Source organism: Silene latifolia, chromosome 1, assembly GCF_048544455.1.
Source record: "Silene latifolia isolate original U9 population chromosome 1, ASM4854445v1, whole genome shotgun sequence".
Taxonomy (NCBI): domain Eukaryota; kingdom Viridiplantae; phylum Streptophyta; class Magnoliopsida; order Caryophyllales; family Caryophyllaceae; genus Silene; species Silene latifolia.
In genome coordinates, this window is record NC_133526.1 from 10,197,157 (window position 1) to 10,217,551 (window position 20,395).

General features: G+C 37.0%; 1 protein-coding gene across 2 annotated transcripts; it reads right to left on the reverse strand.

The window, feature by feature from the left end:
• Positions 1 to 824: 824 nt before the first annotated feature.
• LOC141597996 (uncharacterized) lies at positions 825 to 14,805 on the reverse strand. Of its 2 annotated transcripts, XR_012523216.1 has the most exons (12): positions 14,373 to 14,805; positions 13,072 to 13,361; positions 12,785 to 12,979; positions 11,671 to 12,017; positions 10,682 to 10,973; positions 8,575 to 8,733; positions 7,670 to 8,035; positions 3,372 to 3,437; positions 3,189 to 3,237; positions 2,207 to 2,330; positions 1,254 to 1,574; positions 825 to 992 (listed from the first exon to the last, which is right to left on the reverse strand). XR_012523216.1 is itself a non-coding variant. In XM_074418059.1 (11 exons), exons 1-11 carry the CDS (start codon positions 14,719 to 14,721, stop codon positions 1,484 to 1,486), a joined length of 2,328 nt encoding a protein of 775 aa, XP_074274160.1. In that variant the 5' UTR covers positions 14,722 to 14,805; the 3' UTR covers positions 1,233 to 1,483. The 2 variants fall into 2 exon arrangements, 1 of the variants encoding a protein (XP_074274160.1); XM_074418059.1 differs by lacking the exon at positions 825 to 992 and having other exon boundaries at positions 1,233 to 1,574.
• Between the last annotated feature and the right edge of the window lie 5,590 nt (positions 14,806 to 20,395).

The following is a 20,395-nucleotide window of genomic DNA, read 5'->3' on the forward strand; positions in this document are numbered from 1 at the left end:
ATAGGCCGCGCCAAAATAGCCAAACCCCCTATTCTCTTTTTATATAAGATATAAGATATAAGAAATCGGCCATGAAAGGGACATGTGAGCCCTTTTGATATAAAATATGTTCCGCCAAATTCAACTCTTGTTTTAGAGTCCACTTATGTTACAAAAATGGGGTTTTCTGTACTAGAGTAAATTACAATTATAGTTAAACTCTTTAATTAGGGGCGAAATTCTAAAAATAAAATTTTTTGGTAGCGAACTTTTCTAGTATTGTTTATATTTATGTTAAGGTTTATATATACGAATTTTGGGTAGTAAAAATCGATAATTTTAACCATTTTTTGAAATTTTAGGTAGTGAGTGCTCTACCCTTTGCTACTAGTTAGGTTCTCCTCTTCTTTAATACAAATTTATCCTCTTCTATATTATTACAGTTGTTTCATTACTATTTTCATCTATTCAATTTAACCGGTGTAACTTGTAAGTTTAAATCGGATATACTTTTCCTAAGCAAAAATTTGTGTAAAACAAAAATTTTGCTGCAGAATTAGCATCGCGAGAATAGTACGGAGTATATGATAAGACTTCGGACGGTGCTAGAATTGCAACGGCGGCTATTAGGTAGAAATTTGAAACCCCAAATTTCAACTAACTTGAAATTAGTGCTTGTTTGGTTGTCCGTTGGAATCTAACTCCACCGGAATACCGAATTCATGGGAATTAACTTCCCACATGAAATTCATGTGATTTTAGTAAACCCGTTTGGTTGCCCACACAGGAATTTAATTCCATAGGAGTTTGCAATTACCTAGGGGGAGCTAGGTAATTCAATCAGAAAGAAGTTAAACCCAATTCCAATTCCAAATTCAAATTTTTTTCAACACACTTGAAAGGTCTTAATTATGGAATTCAATTCCATTCCAATTCTGTAAATCAATCTTCAACAACTCTCTCTTAAAAAAAGTCTTCAGCAACTCAAGAATGTTAAAGTAAAATATATGTACCTATAATTCGATTAAAAAAACAAAGCATCTTGCTTGTGACGGGTTAATCCCATCACAAGCTGAAGACCTCTCACAAAAAGGGAGAGGGGACAAGGTAGGGCACCCCCCATGTGCTTCCCCACTCACCTCTCATAGGTATTTTGTGAGAGGAAACGTTATCCGTCACAAGCTTGTGACAGATATCGCCGTCTTCAATGAGATTTTGTGTTAAAAAAATGACAGGTAAAAGCAACTCAAGAATGTTAAAGTAAATATATGTACCTATAATTCGATAAAAAAAATGACAGGTACAAGCATTCCGCATAGAGTACAAACTGAGCCTGCCTGCAACAACTACAACCGAGAAAATAAAATGCACATATGGAAGAAGACATGTCAGAGTTTAATTTCTGGAGGAAATAAGGTAACCATCATCTTCAGTTCAGGTGCATTGTCCATCACGGGATGCCTTTGCCAAAACAAGCTGCTCAAGAAATAGACTTATCTCGAAATCATTTTTGTAGCTTTTCAAGGGCAGGAATCAAGTTTAAAGTTTTCAGCAAGAATGTGTATGTGAAGGCGACTTCCTGGAGCTTCTCAAACCTGACAAAGAAAATCCTTTGCTAAAGATATCAAAGATGTATAATAAGTAGTAACACCGTCTTCTCTACACAAAGAAACAACCCACATAAACCCTCTTACGTGAGTGTGACCGTGACCCTTAATAATCTTATCACATATTTTCCATCTCCTAAATAGAACGCAAAATGTAACAAATAAAACTTTGTATTTAGGGACATGTAGAGTACTAAAAAATTATGTATTCTCATATGAAACAAGTAAAATCCAGTGAAATTTCATTAATTCAGGGTTCAGGGAGGTGGAGATGCAGCCTCACACAAAAGTTCTTGCATAACAAAGGTAAAACTCGCAGATTAGCATGAGATTTACGCAATTGTTTGGACAGCGATACAAGCCAACCACCTCAGAAAATATATGACTGAGCTAGTCAAGGAAATAAAGAGCAAGTGCTTCATTAGCCATTAGGTTCAAATTACTTGACTAGTTTGTCATTTTCCCGCGACTCAGTTTTCATCAAAAAAAATTTAACGTCGAGGATGGTGCATCTAATTCCAGTAAATGAATATATATACAGGAAAGTAAACAATCAAATGAAAATTAAACAACATAAACCACTTAAATGATACTGAAATTGACTCAAAAAGAAGATTTACCTTCCCGATTTTGAACAGTGCCCAGCACCAAATTCACATTTAAACAACACGGCATTATTATCAGTTTTTAGTTCCCTAAGTTTTGCAACAAACTTGGCAGGCTCTGAGTACATCACACGTGGATCTGTCAGAAAGAACACAGATTAGTTAATGGAAACCTCATGATACAAGTATCCAGCTTCATGCCAATTGGCATTTGTGAATTTGACGTACGGAGTATAATTTATCAAGCATCTAGAAGAGCATAAAAGAGCTCCTGTGCAAAACGGAATATACGAGCGAGTTTACTTAGCTCTAGGTATACCCCAGCATAATTCTTATGCTCGCTAATGTGTATAAGCTCAATGAAAGAGTGTGCTTAATTACTTGATGAAAATGTTGTGCTACTTCTAATACATGCTTGGCCATTTTTCTGTCATTGAGATAATACATTTTGTTCAAAATACTCAATTGTTAACAACTAATGCTCAGTTAATTACTCTACATTTCTACAAAGATGCTCAAATATTCAAAGATTATGCTCACTTATTTCAAAAAATGCTTGATCATATATCTTTAATATTTATGAAATGCTTAATATAAAGTGTAATCTCAAAGTGTACTTGAGCATATTTATAGAGTAATTGACTACACGCCTACACGTGTGTACCTAGAGCTTGGTACATGATGAACAACCTAGTGACTGCCTGTCAAAATTTTATTAGATGCCCACGATTTAAATACTCTTAACGACATGTTGTCTACTGACGTTTACTAACAGCGGACCAAATAGACCTTTCACTTTTTCATTCATGGGGGAAGGGTCTCTTGCAAACCAATAACAGGAGAAAAGATCTCAGAGAGATGGCGAGAATATTGATGGAGCTCTGTGTAGATGCACATGTAGAACAACCCCCACTGCTCTAAGATGTTGTGTAATGATATTTAGTTATGTCCAATAATCAGACTATCAGAGCACAAACCAGAGAGTCTTGCTACTCACCATTCAGACCAGCTGTAACAAGTATATCAGGATACTTTTGTGCTTTAACCTGGAAACTCATAAGAATGCAAAAGGATAAATAATACAGTATGTAAACATAATAAACACTTCCAAGTAAAAATTAGAGAGGGAATCAAAAGTTAATAAGCAAGGGGAGGGGGACTGGAATATCCAAGAACTCACGTTATCCACAGGAGAATATGACTTCATATAGAAATAGAACTCTCGCTCACGAGGATCGCCCCATTCCTGTAACAATATTTTGATAGTTCATTACATGCTCTAGTTTAAACTAAAAGAGTACAAGAGGAGAAATATAGATTCTGAAAGACAGTTTATCACGCTATTCCTGGTCACAAAAAGTTCAACATAAAAGCATATTGAACTGAATGTACGAAAATGCGTAATGCTTGATGACATGATTCAAATTTATAGCATATAATTCAAAACTGAACGCTAACTTCCGAGTTGGCTTGATTCTCGAGGTGATAAGGTCTTTGTAACCATGACCAAGATCAATCTACTCTTACAGAGGGCAGCACACGCACGGTACCGGAGATTTTTGGGGACCTTACCCCGCAATTTGTGGGAGCCATTGAGGCACTGGGGTAATGTTGTTGTTGTTGTTGCACTTTATGGGGGTGTTTGGTAAATGGCGGATTGGGAAAATTTCAGCATATTCAAGGCTTTTAGCATGTTTGACTCACCAATCTACTATTTTGAGTGTTTGGTAAATGGCATATTGAAAGAGTAGATTGAAGCTCAATCTACTGTTTTTCTATATGCTGCTCTACCCAGCATATTCACGTTAGTAGATTGTGAAATATGAATCCGTCAACAATCTACACATAGATACAACAATCTATTAACCAAAATCTGCTAATTACCAAACACTTCTACTAAATCTGCTAATTGAAATATACTAGTCAAACCTGTTAATCCAATTTGTCATTTATAATCTGTTTGACCAATCTGCTTCTGCTAATATCAATCTGTTGATTACCAAACAAGGCCTATATGAGGCTCTGAGTACTACAGAGTATTGTTTTTTGAATTTTTTCACAAAGTTAAATGTTCAATTTTTTTTTTTTGCTGTTTTTTATATTCCCTTGATTTTGTAAACTTTTTGTCTGGAAAAACACTAGTGCAACTGAATCTTGTAAATGGTACGAACAAAAATATTAAAGTTTTCTCCCTCCTATTTGTGGGAAATACCTCACATAGTCACATGAATGAAAAACTACTTATTTCATACTTGTATACCTCGATTTATAAAGAGTTAAGGACTTAGTTGTAACAGCCTCACACAAGTACCAACAGAAAGTTAGATTTAAGTAAAACCAAAATATTGAAAAATAAAAAGGTTATTTCACAAGAATAATCCAAACTAACCCTTGTCTTCTCATAATAATCCCAATAACATTTTAACTCATAATAAACCTATCTTTAACTATACTCTTCTTAAATTAGACTAGATGACTTGTTACCTGTTAATCGGGTTATTACTCTATTTTTCTCAAAGAAAAAGGAAAAAGTATAATTGTTATTATTACTGCCAAACCAACTCCATCACTGACCTCCTCTGATCCCACACAACCTCCTCTCTAGGATCCCACCACCAACGAGCTCCATCACCACTACTGACACCAAACCACCCATAACTCTCTCTATACCCTCTGCACCCTTTACATATTCATATGTTTCTCCCCTTTTCCCCCAATTTCATACTTTCCCACTTCAAACCCTAATTTCGCGCGATTAATCCAAATCTCACTCTCACTTTCCGATCAACGATTTCGCTAGTCTTTCAGGTTCACGCAATCAATCCATATCTCACCCTATTTTAATTTGGATTTGGATTTTAATTTGTGGTAATCACTGAAACTATTTGATCAAAATATTTGATTTGGATTAGCGTTTTTTTGTTAAATTTGTTGGATTTTTGGGTTTTAATTTTGATTTGGATTTTTGGGTTGAGGAGAATGAATGATGAAGGCACACTTCATGATGAATATACATATATAAATGTTCTGGGTGCTTTCTACTAGTGTTGGCTTTTATGGAACCGGAAGGAAAATACATGCTCGGATTTTTCGAAAGGAATTGAAAGGCAGAGTTAGACTTACACCTTCTATATCTAATGTGCTCGTCACATTGTACTGCAAAAGTGGTACAATTCGTGAAGCAAGGCATATTTTTTAAGAGATGCCGGTTAAAGATGTAATTTAATGGAATTCAATTCTGTCGGGTTATGTAACTGATGGGCAGGTTTTAGAAGCTAGAAATTTCTTCAGTAGAATGCCGGAGAAGAATCACTTGAGCTGGACTGTGATGATAGCCGCTTATGCGCAGACTGGACTCGGAGAAGAAGGGATCAGGTTACTAAATAGGATGAGACTTGAGGGTTTTCAGCCTTGTGATTTTTCATATGCTGGGCTGCAATTGCCTGCTCGAATCTTGGAGCACTCGAGACGGGGAGACAACTCTATTCTCAGGTGGTTCACTTAGGGTATGCCTTGTCGAGTTTTTCTATGGGAAATCCTCTGATTACTATGTATGGAAGATGTAGTACTGTTGAGGATGCACACTTGAAAATGCATCTATCATGTTATCGATCAGGAGTTTTCTGGGTTTCGATGAAATTTGGGTTTTGTTTTTAATTTAGGGAAAGTTATTGATTTAGGAAGATGAAGACTAACAAACAATGGAAAAAGAAGTCAGAAAAAATACAAAAGAAATACACCATATATAGTCACCTGTTAAAAAACCTGTGATATTAGGTAAATTGTGGGATAAGTTTAGTACAAGTTAAATGATGTCGAAGTTTGGATTTTTCTCAGTTAAACACTAGGTTGGATTATTATGAGAAGAGGGGTCTTAGTTTGGATTATTACCGTGAAATATCCCAAAATAAAACCCAATAGCACATAACCATGATACGTAAGACGAAGAAATCAATAAACCAAAGACAATAAACCTCCACGTGAACAAAAACAAAATGGTCGCGATTGGAATTTAAAATCGAAAGAAAAACCGTGTTAACTAGATGGCGAAAGACTATGAACCTGGGATTGGCAGTAGTTGGGCTTGGAGGAAGATATGCCAGTCAAGAATATTTATAAAGCTAATTTATTCTCTGATTCAAATGTAGAGCATTATAGTATCAAAGCAGGCTACCAATGGCTTAGACCAGATGGGGATAAGGTTAATTGGTATCCTTGGGTGCTCAATAGATGGATTATACCCAGGCATTCCTTCTTGTGTTGGTTAGTGGCTCAGAACAGATTGCTAACACAGGACAGGTTGTTAAGAATGCAGATTGTGCAGGTTAACTGCTGCTATCTGTGTGGAGAACTGGAGGAGAGCCGTGCCCACCTTTTTTGTCGAATGCAAGTAAAGTAGGCTTTGTTTAAAGTTGATGGCAAACTGGTGCATGGTTGAGCTGCCTGTCACTAATTGTATACTATGTCACTAATTGTATACTATGGCGGACACAGTGGAGACAGTCTTCTGCGTGTAGTAAACATGCATGTAGTAAACAGGAGTTGGCCATGGTGGCCATGATTCTGGCTTGTCTCATGGCTCACCTCTGGCTTGGCAGAAATCAGTGCAGGTTGGAGGGGTACATTTTACGCCCTCAGGTTTTATGCAACAATGTTAAAAGAGAAGTAAAGATGAGAATTAGTCAGTATGATGTTAAATGTAGAAATTGTTGTGTGTTAGATTGGCTGAGATATATTAGCATTCACTAAGAGTCCATCTATTAGTATGATCAGATGAGATGAGATGTAATATGTGATGTATGGGATAACTTTTGATTATAATGAGAAGCTTACACTTCCCCCAAAAGAAAAAAAAAAAAACAAGATGGCGAAAGGAGGAGGGGGTTATAGGGTTGTGCGGGTGGTGGGTCCGGGGTTGTACTGGTGCCCGGTGGTAGGTTTGTGGATTAAGTAGGAGTTAGTTTGGACTAGAGATAAGTTGACAAGGATTATAGTTCTTTTAAGTTGGAAGTTAATTGTCCCCAACCTAAGTTACTGCGAAAAAATGAAAGGGGAGAATTCGGACTATGTATATATTATAAACTTCGAAGCTACTGGTCCCTCTAGAAATCGGGAGCCCTCTACGACTGCACATAGAACACTTGCTAATGACCGGCCTTGGGCAGCATACAGCATGACTTGAAAGTTCAATATTTCATCGATCTTGTTTGAATCAGAGCACGTGTAAGTCCAAACACAATCACTCTTGGAATCTAAGATTAGGATTTCCTTTCCTTGTATTTTGCATCACAAGGAACTATAGGGTGAAGGGGCTACAAGCGATGCCTATGTGCATAGTGAGTTGGTGACCAACCTACAGAACCAGGAACAAGTTTACATATGATGGCATTTGTGGCCGAGGAAGGCCTAGTGTGTGTGTGTTGTGGACACATATGAGTATAATTATGCACTAAAAACTGCTTCAAATTAAAATCTTACCTCATACTCAGAAGTTGTCAAGGGAATTGTCGGGTCAAGCATTGTTGTAACAACGTCAACAAAAGGTACACCAAGTATAGCAGCCTTAAAAAGCTCAGGACGCATATTTAGGACAGCACCTATTAGCAAACCGCCTGCACTTCTACCATGTATGCAGAGCTTTTCCTTTGAGCAGTATTTGTTTTCTATCAGATACTCGGCACAACATATAAAATCAGTGAAAGTGTTCATCTTCTTCAAAAATTTTCCATCCTCATACCATTTCCTTCCCATTTCACCACCACCACGAATATGAGCTATTGCAAAAATTATTCCTCGGTCTAGCAAAGACAGCCTTGATGTGTTGAAGGTAGGATCGATGCTTATCTGTCAAAACAGCATAACTTTAGCTTTCAAGCAGAAAGATAGTCCCTCATGCCCCACAGCTATGTTATCAACTCATAGCGTTCTCCAATGTCAAGTGAACTGAAAAACAACATTCAATATGCTCAAGGTATTTTGCACAAATAAAAAGCAAATACAAAGCCATGTCTTCGTATCAGATAACTATTTCTGGTGACTTGGGGGCTTAATAAATTCAATTCAAAACGGAAGGCAGAGGCACTGCTTGACATAGCCAACCACTAATAAAAAGGGGGGAAAAGAGGCTATTATGACCCAAAATGAAAATTGTGTCGAGAACGGCATTGAAGGACCGCTACTTCACAAGAGCAAGAAAAAAAAACTGGCAAAAGCAATTTTCTACAGCATAAGCAATTTTCTACAGCATAAGCAATTTTCTCCATTGGAAATATGAAACAAAAACAATATATAGGTTCCCTGCTTTGACGAGCGCCCAAGGCACATGCAATAAGCAAGCAGAAAAAAAAAATGGCAAAAGCAATTTTCTACAGCATAAGCCTCACCTGATAGGATCCATAGCCATACAATAATAGTGGGTCCGAACCATCAAGCTTCACAAGATTTTTCTGGTATACAACTGATATAGGAATGCGAGTACCATCTGAAGCTGTGGCCCATTTCCTTTCAGTGACATAATTTGATGCATCAAAACCACCAAGCACCTGAAAGGCTGAAAGATAAGTGAAGCTCCAACAACAAACATATACCAGATCTGGACCTTAAAAGAAGGGAACATGTACAGCAAAGCACTACTATGACCTCAGTGTCACTTGGACACGGTGCATTTTGGTATGTCGAGCGGGTAAAAATGTTTTTTTGGTAAATGGGGGAAGGTTGATTGGTAAACTGACCAGTAGAGGAAATTGTATCCAGAATTGCACCGATCGTTTACAACTTCACAATGTAAGAAGCGCAAAAATTTAGAAAAATGACTGCTTCATTCCACTATACTTCAAAGCCAAAGAATGGTGAATATTTGGGTTCATTGGAAAAGGAAACTAGCTTTTCACGCCCTTCAGTAGGAAACTATCTACGAAATTTACAGGATAACTATTTTCCCACACATCAAATAGTTAAAGATCTATTTTTAACTTTGTGAGTAAGGTCGAATTCTAAGAAAATGACCAACAACATAAAAGAGAAGTTCAAATTTACACTAAATTAACAGGTTCTCGCCTACGAGAGGATCCGATAGTATGACGTCAGCACCAAAAGCCTAAAAAAAAAACTAAAGCAGGGAAATTATTTTATTGCAACATGCAATTCTATTACACAGCTGCCTATAACCTCTCACCCTCACAATTCTTTTTTACTTTTTAACTTGTGTCACTTATTCCTCTTTCCTCTCCAATCTATCATTCATGAAGTCCTTGGCTCCATTTTTTTTTTCTGGTAAGGCATTTCCCATCTCCTCATCTTCTTCAAGTTCCACACTTGCGCCTCATTAATGATACTTTCTGCAAGCAGCACCAGAGTTGTAACGAGTGACATGCCCAACTTCCGGAGTATTAGACACGTTCGAGGTGCTGTATCACAGCACGTATCATGTTGTATTGATATGCAACTCGCAGGCAATTTGAGTTATTGGAGTAATATAGATATAAACATCAACAAGTTTTTAGGATGAGCAATTGTTAGTTAACTAGTCTTACCATTGAGACTATCCTATACGGCTGTACAACAACTTTTCATATTGTAAACTGTGGAATGTATAAAAACGTTGAAGAAGGAAACAACAGATAGAGCTAGGGCAAAGAAACGATGACAACATTTTGTTGATTCAACGATAGAACATCTATCTTTGCCATTGAGTTTTTTTGACATTAGCTGTATTAAAAATAGCCATCCACGATTCTGTGGTTGGAAATTAGTTTAGTACTCTGAAATCTGAATTCAGTAATTGGGAACTGAAGTGACAGCTAGTTAGTAAAGTATGGAAAAGAATTTGGTAATAGAATAAGCACATTGTAGGTGGCAATATTATGTATTAACCTCATGAGGGAAATCACATTGTCTTATACACAAGGGAAATTTCGCCGATAGTATATGACAAATATAATATTGAGAAATTTAGTGATTAAATATCATTACATCCACACGGTGAGAGGGAAGAAAACAAAAAGAAAACCAGCAGACTGTAAGACAAGTACATCAGAGGTCTGCGAAAAAGAAAACTTAAGGTGTAAGAGGAGCAATTTGGGTGGCATTGCCAATAGAAAGTAATAACAGGTTCCACAAGCATGAGGATTCACCCAGGAATGTGATACGGAGTATTAAACTAGATTAAAATTATATGGACAACGGAGGATGTAAGACAAGTGTGAAAAAAATGAGAGTTAAATTTGCGTAGATATTTCTTTATGATTGTTGGTAGGCCATCTGAGTTTTGACCTTTACTTAGTCCAAAATTAAATAATTCAGAATTGAGAAAACTCTTCACAGGTCAAAGTGGCGCTTAACTTATGATAGAAAATGCTCCAAATGTTGCTTAATGATGCACTCCAAGAACACTTCGAAGACATATTTATGCACGTAAATAGATTACAAATGTATCAAAAACAAGTTTTATAACATAGGATAATTATAAGTAAAGGTTATTAGGAAACATACTGTTTGAGTTTTCTTCAGCACAGTCTTCCCAGTGTCCATGTCGTGGTCAAAAACAGAATGTGGAGTCCTCAAAGAACTGTATGAAAATCTTAGAACGGTAGACAAATATGGTGACTCCAAAGAATCCACATCATATACAGGGTCAACAAAATCAACTGAGCGGCCCACTGAAAGTGTTTCAAGTGGCTGGTGAGCTGCAGGAAGATTATAAACAACTACTTTGGGAAGACCGTCCTCGCGTTGAAATACAACAAGATGATTGATAAAGAGTCGAAAATACACTATATTTACACTGCACAAAACAAACCAATGATCAGTATTATAAATTTATAATTCCAAAATATAATGCTTGTAGCCTCGGATTGGGGGAATTATAATGCTTGATACAGTGATTCTGGTACCATATCATTACAAGAAATGTGGTAAAGTCAAATGGGGTGAAAAAAAAAATTAACTGATTAGTAATTAGATGATTACAAAGTACAAACCAATCCTATTATAGTATTGATTAACATAATTTTTACATTGCATAAAACAATCTAAGAATGTCCCGCTCTCTTCACTAAATAAACAATCATGAGACATGAATTTCCAAAGTTTATGTTTTATTTTCGAGTATCATGTCATATACTCATTTCTACTTATCAAATGCCCTATTTTAGCCTCTACGCTAAGAAGCGGAATGTGAATAATCAAAAATAAACATGTGTCTATTAAGATGCCGCCTAATAGTAATCGTCTTCTCAATATCATTTCAGCAAGAATAATTAGGATAGCTGCTAAAAGTAATTATTTAGGTAACCTAAAAGAGGCAAGATGGAGTTTCTCTTGTTTCCCTAGAACCGTTGTCATGGTAAATGAGTTTGTGGCCCTTTCCACAACCTTTCATAGAAAAAGTAGGTGACATTATGTTTGAAGTAACAGAGCAGCAAATGTAAGTATGATTACACGAACATAAAATGTGATGAGATTCCAGGCTGGGATCTTACCTTTCTCTATGCGGTAGGAGGATTGTCAATGCAGACAAATTGTCCAACGGACAAGCAAGAAGTTCTGAATTGAAACATAAATCACTCCTCCTCCTAATAATGAAATGATTGCCACGATGACTGGCGTATGTGGATACACCTTCTATGCGAGGAGTCAAAACCTTGAGGCCTTCTTCAGGTTTTGAAGTGTCGAGATAAAAGACAAACCTTGTCGTTTTACTTCCAGATGAAACAAAAACATAATTCTTGCTTTCAGAAACCGTAAGACCAACTGAAAACTTGTCATCCTTCTCATGGTAAAGGCAACAATCACTCGACTGCTCTGTTCCCAATTTATGTAACCACACCTAACAAACAATTTCACCATCGGATAGAGGAAGCTCATGAGAAGAAACGCTATGATAATAACCTCCATAAAAGTTCCATGTAACCATTCTTACCAACCCAAAATACTCTAATGTTAAAACATAATATTCCATCCAAAATATGTTTTCTTTCATTTTCCAAATGTCAAATATTTAGCTTGAGGCTTTTACAAAACTAACAGAAAATACACAAATAATAACTTCTAGTGCTTCTATGACGACAAATGTTTGCAATTACTTTGCCTAAACAAAGACCGAAAACCTGTTAGCTGGCTTTGAGGGTCTCTAGACCTGAAACAGTTGACCAAACAACTCACTACATAGATGACTTCAATACTTGGAAGGTATCTTAAAAAAGAGAGGTAAGCGGGCACTAGTATATCATATAGCAAAGGATATATTCCTTGGCAAAGTCCTCAGTACCTGAGGTAGAAATTAACTATTGGAAACAGATATGGTAAACCAGCTAGTGAATACCACATTATCATTATCATTACCGCAACGCCCAATAAAAGTGGCTCGTGTTCAAAGCAGGGTAAGGGGTTCTTATCAAGAATCCTTTGAATTTGTTTCCACGAAATTCGCAACCAAAATGAAATGGATTGTGCATATCATGTGAAAGACAGGGTTTTCAGCAGTTATTTATGAGTTCAGGTATTATCAGACTCTCTTCAAGTGTCCCATAAAAGACACATCCCATCAGCTTGTCAAAATGAATTATAGGAGCAAGAGACAGTTGAAATTGATACCTTGAAGGGTCGAAGCGTCTCATCCATAGTGACATACATTAAGGCTGTATCTCCCGCCCATTCAACATCATCTGTAACTCCTACAAGAGGCTTTTCAACAGGCTCTCGAGTCTGAATATCAATAACGCGAAGAGTATAAATCTCATCACCTTTAGTATCTTCTGCATATGCTACCAACATATTGTTTGGACTAACCTGGCAAAATAAAACTAATATACATAAACAAATGCGGGCACGAGTGCACGACTGGTAAGAAGACAATGATTTGCAAAGAATAACAAGCTAACCGCAAAAGCATCAACACAATAGTAATCATGTTCCTTAGCATTAACATTCTCATCAAGTATAACATGCTCAGGTGGTGCATCAGGCCCGTCTGGCATAGTATCAAACACAGATTGTTCGAGTTTAGTTTCGGTATCAGAAACAGCACGCCTGCAATATCGGACATACTCCTCTCCTTCCAAAGTCCTACGGTAATAGTAAAAATTCCCTCTCCTTACAGGTACAGACACATCATCTTCTTTGATTCGTCCCCGAATTTCTTTGTATAGCTGTTCCTCAAATTCTTTGGTTCCTATAAACAATGAGTCCATTTTTGAAATAATGGTCAAAAATAAAATATTTGTCGTTTTGGGTCGGTTTTGAAAATATTTGTCAAAATGGTGTCCACGTAGGCTCGGGATTTCTAGACCTGAAACACGCCACTACTAATGGCGTGTTTTGTGAAGGAAACACGCCATTAGTAGTGGCGTGTCTTTACAACAATTTTTGTACTCAACTGACTAAACTTAAAAAAAAAAAAAAAAAAAAAAAAAAAAAAAAAATTACACAAGACACGCCATAGGGAATGGCGTGTTTCCCCTCCGAAACCCGCCATTCCCAATGGCGTGTTTGTTTTAGTCCATTTTTTAATGAAGTTTCTTTCCCTACTCATTATAAACACGCCATTTGTAATGGCGTGTTTTAGGTCCAGAAATCCCGAGCCTACGTGGACACCATTTTGACAAATATTTTCAAAACCGACCCAAAACGACAAATATTTTATTTTTGACCATTATTTCAAAAATAGATTCATAAACAATCAACTAATCAATAATCAAATAATTGATCATCTCCTCTTTTTTTCAGGTGATTGAATTTGATATTCTCCCTCTCTATCCCGATCATTTGTTTACCTAATCCATTTTAGTCCACCTGTCATCAAATAATTGACCTCTTTTTTTGTGGCAAAACGAAAGGTAAACAAATGACCGGGACGGAGGGAGTAATTGTGAAAAGAAATGGAAATGAAAATTATAATCATCCCGATCATTTGTTTACCTAATCCATTTTCTTTGGTTCATATAGACGATCAACTAATCAATAATCAAATAATTGATCGTCTCCTCTTTTTTTCAGGTGATTGAATTTGATATTCTCCCTCTATCCCGATCATTTATTTACCTATTCCATTTTAGTCCACTTGTCATCAAATAATTGATCGTCTCTTTTTTTTTTTTTTTTTTGCCAAAACGAAAGGTAAACAAATGAGCGGGACGGAGGGAGTAATTCTGAAAAGAAATGGAAATGAAAATGATAATAATACCGGACATGAAGGAATCAACAAAGGAATTTTCGAGGCGGAGATGGGAGAGAACATCGGGATTAGAGCGAGTATCGTCGCGAAGCCAGTAGTAGTTGTCGACTCTAACGTCGCCAAACATATCAATCTCATGCTTCTCCTTCTTCGCCAATGGTGCTGATATTATCTTCGCCGCCTCCGTCGCCGCCGTCGCCATTGTAGATAATTGTCGCCGCCTTAGAGTTGATTTAGTAATATAAGAAGTGCGGTGGCGGCTGAAAAGTGTGGTGGACCAGGATGAGGACTGTTGCAGTTTGGTGTTTATATAATGACAGAGACAGACCCAAGACTTCGGAACTACTGCTCCTTTCATTCATGCCAATCAATTATCGGATATTCTATCCTATGTTTTTTTTGGCGAAATCACAAATTCTCATTTTTTTTTTTTTTTTTTTTTTGGCAACTGGAAAGAAAGGTTCCTTATACAATGCACTTATACAACTAAATTCATAAGCTAAGACAGAAAAGTAGCTACATCGGTTCACAAACACGTGTTGATGGCGTACGGCTGGCTGAACACATAAACTTAAATCTTCATCCTCCACCTTCTTGAAGGGACGAACCGCGTTGGCCAAATAATAGACCAAATCTTCACTTATCTTAGAAACCAAAGCTTCGGAGAAATACCTGCAATAAGACCCAAAAGAGTGTCTCGGAGATTCATCTCCTCGGCTATGATACGCATCATCTGAAACCTAACGAGACTCTTGATCTATCGAGAGAGAGAGCCAAGTGTACTTACGCCACACGAACGTAGAAAGGGAAAGCGGAACACAGACCAATAACATCTGCCTCCAAATGAGAGAAAACTCCTACACTTTGGACCACCATCACTAGAGACAAGAAACTCGTATCCCAGAAAAGCGAGTAAATAAATAACTGACAATCGAGAAAACCATTTCCGCATCCCCCTGACCAAGACCATCTCTAAAGGCCGGGTAGAGATGGGCACAACACAGACCGAATGTAAAACTACCATCACCATTATTAGTCCAACAACTAAAGCAAAAGACCCATAGATAAGGGGACAGGACACCCAAAAATCCATGAAAAAGTCGGTAAGATAAAGCTGTAAGAGGTTTTTATTTGGTATAATGAAAGGCACAAAATAGAAAGATAAAACATTAATTATAAAAGAAAATCACCGCATCCGACCCAACCAACAACACTGCCAAAACCCCGACTCCACCCTACCCAACACTTCTCCAACAGACATGACATACACCCCAGGCAAGACGTCGCACCAATCCAAGAAACAAACGGACCCAACATGTCATCACGAGAAACACGACAGACCACAAAACCCGAAACATACACCGAGACTCCAAATTCCAACAAACCCCCCAGGACCATCGGCTTACATGCAAACAAACCAACCAAGAGATCGACTCAGACCGACACTAGAAAACCAGTAAGTGGGACCGATCGGTGGGGGAAGGGGCGAGGGGAAGGGGAAACACCAAATCGTCTCAAAACCAGCACCACATACAAAAAACTACAACAAGATGAGCTATACTCATCGACCAACCCATATAGCTGACGGACAAGGGGAACTCACCAGGGGTGGGGAAAGGGGAAAGGGGGAGGGGAAACACCCCTGGGCATGCAAGGCTTCGATGACAGGACAAGGGAACGGAGGAACGGACCGACCTCGGAGCACCGACACGACAAACAATACCACGACCAGCCGGACGATCGCGACAGAGACGAGCGCTGTCAAGGAGGAGGGCGCGATCAAGGCTTAGGGGGCAGAAACAGATAAGGGAGAAGTGCAATCGCCGGAGATAGGTCCAAAGGGGAACCCATCTCCGGCGAAAGGGTAGGAGGAGCGGAGGAGAAGTGTGAGGTGAGGGGAGACGGCGGAACACTAAAAAAAATTAGGGTTTTTTTGTGTTTTTTTAGAGAGAGGGGAGAGTAAAGTTTTTAGAGAGAGATTGAGACCTTGTCACACAAATTCTCATTGAAAAGTGAAAACATGCACTATCCGACATGTTTAGGCGCGTGTCTAAATAAATGAAGAAAGTTAGATACGTTTTATAGGCGTTCGATATGTTTAGGCGCGTGTTCAACAAGTGTCGGCGTCCGACACGGTGTCAGATACGAGACGATTGGCTAAGAAGAGTGTTCATGCTACCTAGTGTACAAGATGGGTTGATATTGAAGAATGCGTTCAGCAGTTTGTATGTTATTAAGACATTTTTGTTAACCGATGTAGTTGTTAATTTGTTATTAGGGGTGTTTATGCAGGGTTTGCTTGGATTGAGGGTAAAAACGGGGAAATAAATAGGGGAGTAATAAGTAAGGTGTATTTTCCATGTTTGGTATGGTAGTAATTATTCCGAAAAGGCTACACATACACGAGGTGTATGAGAAAACCATACACGGCCAATGATTTCGTGACACGTGGCTAACTTGAGTCAATCTTAAGTGATTAATTAAGGGTTAAATTGGTAATTAAATATATATAGTTAAGTTGATCACCACATGTAGTTAACATTATTTAAGGTAATTTTTTTATTCTCTTGTTTTACATATTATAACTATTATTATTATTACTATTATTATTAATAATTACAATTTTTTTTATCAGTTATCCCTAATAAAACTCGATTTATTCAATTAATTAGAAATCAATTAATCCTAATTCAATTAATTAAATATTGTTATTATTTTTTTTTTTAATGAAATGTTTGTTTTTTCTTCACTTAATTTTGTTTTTAATTTTTACGGTTATTTTGATAAGGTTTATTCATTCAAAAATATGGGAAGATTTTGGTGCCTCAAACTATCAACAGTAAGATCAAATTTTCAAAAATAAATTCCTAAAAACAAGCAAAAATATTTTCACAATATGAAATCTAAAAGATTAAAAAAATCTTTTTAAAAGCGCAGTTTCTATACTTAAAAACTAAATTCCTAAAATCAAGGAAAGAATACTTAAAAAAAGGAAACTTTAAAATCTAAAATAGATTTTTTTTTTAAAAAGCAGTTTCTATACTTAAGAACCTAATTTCCTAAAATTAAGGAAAAAATATGTTTAAAAAAGGAAAATTTAAAATTCGGAATTAGAAAATGTGGAAGTTTTACAATATAAAGATTTGTAATGTGTTAGTATTATGTGCTGATACCCTTGCATTCCTAGGGATGTCAATGGATCGGGTTCGGGTCGGGTGAAGCTTCATCCGTCATCCATCCGTCCTTTTAAAATCTCATCCAACCCGTCCGCCATCCGTGAAACATATCATCCGTCATCCATCCATCCATCATCCATGAATGAAACGGGTGGATCGGGTGATAAACGGGTGTTGTGTATTTATATATTTCAAGTTAAAAAAAATGATGATTTTTTTTTTCTCTACAAAAATAAATTTAGATAATTATCTTAGTTTAACTTTCTAGTGGGTAGGTTCACAAAATATTTATTTTGAGAGTAGAAAAATATGAAAATTTAAATATTTAATATCTTAATAATGTGTTATAAGTAAAAAAATTAAATAAAAAATAATAAAATCGGGTGATGGCGGGTGGAATTTCTTCATCCAACCCATCCGTCATCCATCATCCGTTTCATCCGTCATCCATCCTTCCATCATCCATTTAAATCGGGTTTTCATCCATCTTTAGGATCAGGTGGATCGGGTTTTGATGGATGAGGGTGAAATTAACATCCCTAGCATACCTGGTTATTAGTTGCTTTGCAAAAACATGCTGCTAAGTCCACCCGCGTTCGAATCTCAATAGCCACCTTTTTTTTTTTTGCCTTTTTTCCCTAATTCCACACTAACGCAAACAATTTACATCAAAACTAACCTGCACTACGAGATTAATTTAACCCTAAAAATTGATTAAGAATACGATTTGATTAACCGAGTTAAAAATATTTGATTAATTTTGGTTGCTATTTGATTAACGCAAACAATTTGATTAAGTTTTAGGTTACGATTTGGATTAATTGTGGTTACGATTTTGATTATTGAGTTAGGGTTCATCAATTTGATTAATACAAATGAATTAGGTTATGATTAATCAAATTAAATTAAGATTAATTCGATTTTCATTGATTAACAATAGGATAATCGAATTTCATTGATTAACCGAAATAACAATAGGGTTACGATTTTGATTTTAATTAAATTTGGGTTAATTGATTTTCACGAATTAAATTAGGGTTCATAAATTAATCGATTTGGGTTAATTCATTTTGACGAATTGAAATAGGGTTCATGATTAATCAATTTGGGTTAATGGATTTTAACCGAAAATGATTAAGGATAATCGATTAATTAAAATGTGTAAAACCCATTAATTTTTAAAAAAATAACTAAATAAAAATGTATATACAAATAAATAAAATTTCATGAAAATCATTAATAAAAGGAAGAAATATAAACAATTCCATAAATAATGATACCTAGATGTAGTTAACTTGTTAACTACATATGTCAAATTACTAACTTAACCTTACTCTAACCAATAGATGTTAACTCTGGTTTGCCACGTGGCATAATTTTATTGATCGTGTATGGAAAATCACATACACCTCGTGTATGTGTAGCATCTTCCTAATTATTCAGCTCCCGAATTTATTACTCTCGTGAAGAGGTAATACATTACCGACACTCCCCCCAGGTAATGATTATGGGAGTAAAACATCTTCAGTAATCATTACTCTTATATGCCAAAACTATCATCAAAACTATCATCAAGGAACTCATTACCCAAGTAATTAACTTCTCTAGTAATTATCACTCAATTAAAATTTAACCCTTAATTATTCCATGGATTTCAGGCAAGCCCTCAGTAGTCGGACCAGATCGGATCGTATTTTATTAGGTTTGGTCCACATTCCACCTATTTCTTCTACTTTGGTCTTCGGTCATGTGCTAGACCAAACCGAATGGACCGCGGACCGTACCATGGACGAACTTATATAACAAAAGAATCAATTAAAATTGTAACATTGTTGATTTTATTTTTTACTCTGTTTACCCGTATTATAAGATGTGTAATTATATATTTAAATCTAGTAAGAAGATAATTTTGTTTATTTTGATTGTTACAAACTTTTTGAGTTCTAATTTTATGTATATTATACCATGTCAATGACAATCCTTGTTCCGGGTGTAATTCCAGAGCAGTTATTTGTTACCACCCGTGCTTGTAGAATGACGTCTTTGATTGAATCCTCCTTTCGGTCTCCTGAAACAGTGAACAAACTGAGGGCTCGGCTTTGGACCGAGCGAACTCACTCCGACGCTCAAGTCAGTAAACTTAGAGAGATAAGTTGTTGTTACTTGGCGAAGAATATTTTGTAGAGAGATAAGGAAGATATTACCAGATGAATAGTGATTCTTAGGTTAAATTGTGGATCTCCTCCTCAATGAGAGTTGAGGAGTATTTATAGACTTTCACCTTTGTCACGTAGTGCCAAGTGGTCAAGTGGCTAGCGGTGGAAAGATCGATCTACCCCTCGAGGACCCATGGCAGGCCGGCGGGCCCCGTTGACTCGCCGCCGAGGGGTCTTGGATATGAGTTCGCGGATGTGTGCCCTACCGGCTAGTTGCCCCGGCGGACCCAAGTGACAGCCGACGGCCGCGTCTGTAGAGTAGTAGGCATGGGGTCGTCTTTGGGTCGGCCCGCGTGCCGCCCGTCGTGCCTTCCCCAAAATTGGCCCGCCCAGCACGGATATTGGGCTCCTCGGCCGTGCCGTGCCAGGCCCACTGATCCAAACCTACGCCGCGGCCCGCTCAAGGCACGGCCATTTTCGTGCTCGGGCCGTGCCTGGCCCATGGGCTTTTCGTGCCTTGTCCGTGGGCCGGCCCATGTGCCTTAATATTTTTTTTTATTTAAAAAAAAAACGTTATATAATTGATATTTTTTAATACTTTGTGTTTAATAAATGATGATTAATGGTTTAAATATATATTTTATTAAATATGAATGTACTTTTTGTTTAATAAATGATGATTAATGTTTTAAATATATAT